Here is a 4,483-nt window from a genome sequence, read left to right as displayed (position 1 = left end):
ATCTTGGCTGTGCCTAGAACTGCACATTTCTGGACTGAGATGTCTGATGTTGTTCCTGGGATCTGTTTTAGCCACTGCTCCAGTTTGGGGGTGACTGCCCCGAGGGCCCCGAGGGCCCCGATGACCACAGGCACCACTGTGGTCTTCACACACACACATATATATTTATATATATGGAAAATACATTGATTATTTACCTGAATTCATGTTAAAATATATTTGTCCCAGACAAGGTCTCCAAGACCTTAGAGGGAAAGGTTGTGATTCTGAAATGGAGGAATTTTAGATAAAAAGTAATTGTTTTCAGCATAATATGATTTAGCTATCTTGTAATGAGACTAAGGGAAGTCATCGAATTTCTGAAAAGATTTCAGACTTTCACAGAAAGGCCTGGTTCACCTTTCAAAACAAACAAGGAAGGCAAAACTGATTAAATACCAAAGTGAGATGATGCACTGAAATGCAGCTTAGGCATTGTTTTAATTCTTAAACTATTGATTTAAAAATGGCTTATTCACTCACAACTTCACATTAGCCTCAGCACCTTGTAATTGCTTTTTAAAATAATTTTTATTTTAAGATCAAGTCTTTTCTGTCCAAGAAAGTTCATACACGAACACCAACTTAGAACAATGTAAGCCGAGACAACCAGTTGCTTACATTTTGTCTTCTGTCCATAGGTATATTCCTGAGGGTCTTCAGGTATCCTGTGGACCTGACTATTACACCTTGGCCCCAGGTTTCAACAACGAATCCTACGTGATGTACTTGTTCACCTGCCACTTCTGTTTCCCCGTCTTCACAATCTTCTTCACATATGGGAGCCTTGTGATGACAGTCAAAGCTGTAAGTGTTGGCGTTTAAAATATAGTCATTAATATAAATTTCATGTTTTTAATGTTGTGTTACTACAGAATATTGCAAACTGACAGCTAACGGATTCATTTATACACCAACCAGTCCAAATTGCATGAAGCATGTGCATGATGCAGTATTTTTGAACAAATGTATTTTTACTCAAACTCTTAAGTCAGTTTGTTTTGAGATTTGTTTAAAAATAATTGCTGGAATGCTTGGATTCAAGATCCTTCAACAGCATAGGGTGCAAATTGAAAGGCATGTTCCATGAAAACTTCAAATTTAATGCCAAGACAATGGTTAATGAAAAACGCTAAACAGTAAGTTATTTAAGAAAAGCAATCACAATTTATCTCTGATCAGAGGTATTAATGTTTTGAAGTTTCTTTTAAATATTTCAACATCTCACTTTCATGAGTTCGTAGCTCACAAGCTGCCTTGTATGTCTCATGCAATTCATTAAATTCAAGTAATTGAAACATGACTCATACTTCACATTAAAATTGTTGCTTTCTCTGTCATGTCTGTTAGGGGGAACGTCTATCTAAATTACAAACATCCTTTTTCCTAACTGCAATCTCGATCTTACTGTATAATAAAATGTCTAAAACAATCCAACACTGACATGACCTATTGAACTCATTTCCAGGCCGCAGCCCAGCAGCAGGACTCGGCTTCCACTCAGAAAGCTGAGAGGGAAGTGACGCGTATGTGCGTCCTGATGGTTGTCGGCTTCCTTCTTGCTTGGGTCCCCTACGCTTCCTTCGCTGCGTGGATTTTCTTTAACAAAGGAGCTGCCTTCTCAGCTATAGCCATGGCCATTCCTGCCTTTTTCTCCAAGAGCTCAGCATTGTTTAACCCAGTTATCTACATTCTGATGAACAAACAGGTGAGTTTTTTTTTTACAGTGATTATGTGTAGAATGTTGTATCTAAAAAAGGTCAGAAAAATCTATGCATATTTTATTTTCCTTGAAATTCAGTTGCAGTTTATAATTTTTCAGTGGAAATGTTAAATAATTAGTTTGTGGTATGTCCTTTTAGACCAACATAAAATGTGTTTCTTTAGTAGGGGTGTCGTGATACAATAATCTCACGATACGATACACAATATTCTGCTCACAATACAATGTATATCACGATATTCGGCGAACAACACACTTCAATACACTTTTATGATTTTCTGAAAGATTTTAGAGGGACAGAGTGATTTTGATGACATTTTGTGTTCCATAGACTTGAATTTAATCAGTTTTCAGTTGGATTTAATTTAATTAACTGAAAACTGATTAAAAGCATCAACTACACAATACCTGGCTCTGATTGGGGTTGGAGGTAAAATAAAGTCTTTTGGACTATGGGAAAAAGGCTTTTCTGCCTTGGCTCCCGGAGTTAGCCGTGGCTGTAAGCTGTTTACTACTAGCTGCTGGGGGAGTGGCTCTGCCTCACCCCGTAGTGATCGACTCCTTGCAGCTGCACAGCGCCGCCATTCCCCTGCTTGGATCTCTGAGTAGCTGCCTCTCAGACTACCAGGATCTCATCGTACTCTCAGTCTCTGATACTGTTCGTCAGTTGCTAATAAGAATGATCGATCTGCCATCGTCATCCTGGCAATCCTCGCTGTGCCCAGACTCCGGCTGCGGGTTTCCCCTCTTCGTCTTCCAGCTCAAAACAGAGCCCCGCTGCCGTCTGCGCGTTGATTCTTCAAGTAATCCTTTTTATACAGAACAGAAACCACTAAACTAAAAACAGATTACGAAGTGGATGCCACCAGTGGCTCCAATATCCAAATTTTACATTAATTTCGCGATCTCACTGTATTTACCGCTACTCCGTTCCGCTTCTCTTTCATGGTTACTTGCGCGACTTTACTTCGTTTATTAGCAACAAAATACAGCCCATCATTATTTGTTGAAGATTTGAGATTTCTAAAAACAAAGGAATCAAATGTTGCGTTTCATTCTCTTTCACATAACCGGCAAAGCCGGTTTTTGACATTTCTCTGTCATTTGGAAAAATGTGGTTTACTTATTTTAGCACAACTCCGGTTTTATTTGGTCTATTGACACAATTTAAAAACTGGTGTGTTATGTATAATGTGTTCTTTAATCACAAGTTGAAAGTGAGACTGGGGGAGGCGGAATCTTGCTGCTACGCCGTCACAAATCAGATGAACAATCGATACCTTCCAAGGGGGGGAAAGATCGATACATATTCTAGAATCAATTTAATTATACAGCCCCATTCTTTAGTATAAGTTGTTCTTTGTTTTTTAACATGAAGTCAAGTAATAATTTCATTTTAAAATGATGAGTTTATTTGTATAGCACATTTCAGCAACAACAGTTCAAAGTGAAGAGCATTTGTGTCTTCCAAAAAGATTAAATACTGTTGCTATGGAGAAGAAACACACAATATTTTAATAATATAGTTAAATGTGATCCAAAACTTGAGTGATGTTTCAAATATTTCTTCATGTTTGCATTTCAGTTCCGTAACTGCATGCTGGCAACAATTGGAATGGGTGGCATGGTTGAGGATGAGACCTCAGTGTCAACGAGCAAGACGGAAGTCTCCACTGCAGCTTAATGATTACAGCTACATATCTTCAGACAACCTCCTTCCTTATGTTTTCCTAATTCTGCGTGTTACGGACATGGAAATAAAGAAATGGATTCAAGGCAAACTTTGCTGCAACATAAGGACTTTAATCTCTGAATACTGGCCTGTGACGTTTTGCTGCACACATTTATGAGTATTATCTACATCTGGGGAAAAATGATAAAAAAAACAATAAAAACAAATAAATAAGCAAAAAATAAATAAATAAAATAAAAAAATGACTTTAAGATGAGACACAGCCTGATGTGTGTTTCCTTGCTCAACTGTGTTGGTAACATCTGCTTGTGAAATGTTCAGATGATGAGTGGGTGAGATTCACCTATGTATATTTGTGAAATGTGAAATTTTGCATTTGTTTCAGCCTCTGTCGTAATAGCCTGTAAATATTTTCTAAAAAAAAAAAAAAAGTATAGAGATACAGATTAAATGCATGCATGAAAAGATATATTGGTTTGTGCTTCCTTGTTGTCTATGCAATTGAAAGATGAAAAAATTTATTGAAGGAGCAGGTAAATTGGGAATTAGATCATTCCCACTTGCATCATACCCAGCAGTAAAACTACATGTTTTCTTTCAATAATTTTTTTTCTTGTCCAGTTTTGTACTGGTCAGTATGGCTGACCTGACATAGTATGCATAATATTTTTAGATTTAAATGTCTAATAATTTTTATTCAACTAAGAACCGTCTTTCAGATATTAAAGAAGAGAGGCATAACTTAAAACACTATAAAAATAGTGTCAGCTTTGAGGGAAAAATATATAATTTAGTATGCAAAAGTCAGTCTCTTTCTCAAAATCCTTAATTCATCTCTTAAAAACACTATGACAAGTCATTGTGTCACTGTGTATGGATAAGACAGTCGAATTAATCTGACATGTTAATATAATGGTGAACTCTTGAGGGGTGTTCTGTTGTAAACTGTGGCTAAAGTTTTGATTACATGTTTTGTAAATTGTAATTGTGGGAGATCAATGGCAAGAGATTGGACAAGATTCACATTT

General features: G+C 36.9%; 1 protein-coding gene across 1 annotated transcript in view; it reads left to right on the top strand.

Annotated features, from left to right (window-relative positions):
- The window catches only part of LOC106953549 (green-sensitive opsin), an 8,411-nt gene extending 4,487 nt beyond the window's left edge, over nucleotides 1-3,924 (top strand). The window contains exons 3-5 of the mRNA XM_015042402.1: nucleotides 681-846; nucleotides 1,508-1,747; nucleotides 3,348-3,924. Of these exons, the coding sequence (XP_014897888.1) occupies nucleotides 681-846; nucleotides 1,508-1,747; nucleotides 3,348-3,446 (505 nt within the window). The 3' untranslated portion in view covers nucleotides 3,447-3,924. The remainder of the gene's footprint in view (nucleotides 1-680; nucleotides 847-1,507; nucleotides 1,748-3,347) is intronic.
- The last annotated feature ends 559 nt before the right edge of the window (nucleotides 3,925-4,483 follow it).

This window comes from Poecilia latipinna, unplaced genomic scaffold (assembly GCF_001443285.1).
Source record: "Poecilia latipinna isolate Pla-1442-1.1 unplaced genomic scaffold, P_latipinna-1.0 Scaffold588, whole genome shotgun sequence".
Classification (NCBI taxonomy): Eukaryota; Metazoa; Chordata; class Actinopteri; order Cyprinodontiformes; family Poeciliidae; genus Poecilia; species Poecilia latipinna.
The sequence above is the reverse complement of the archived record's forward strand: the minus strand, read 5'-3'. Positions and strand labels throughout refer to the sequence as shown.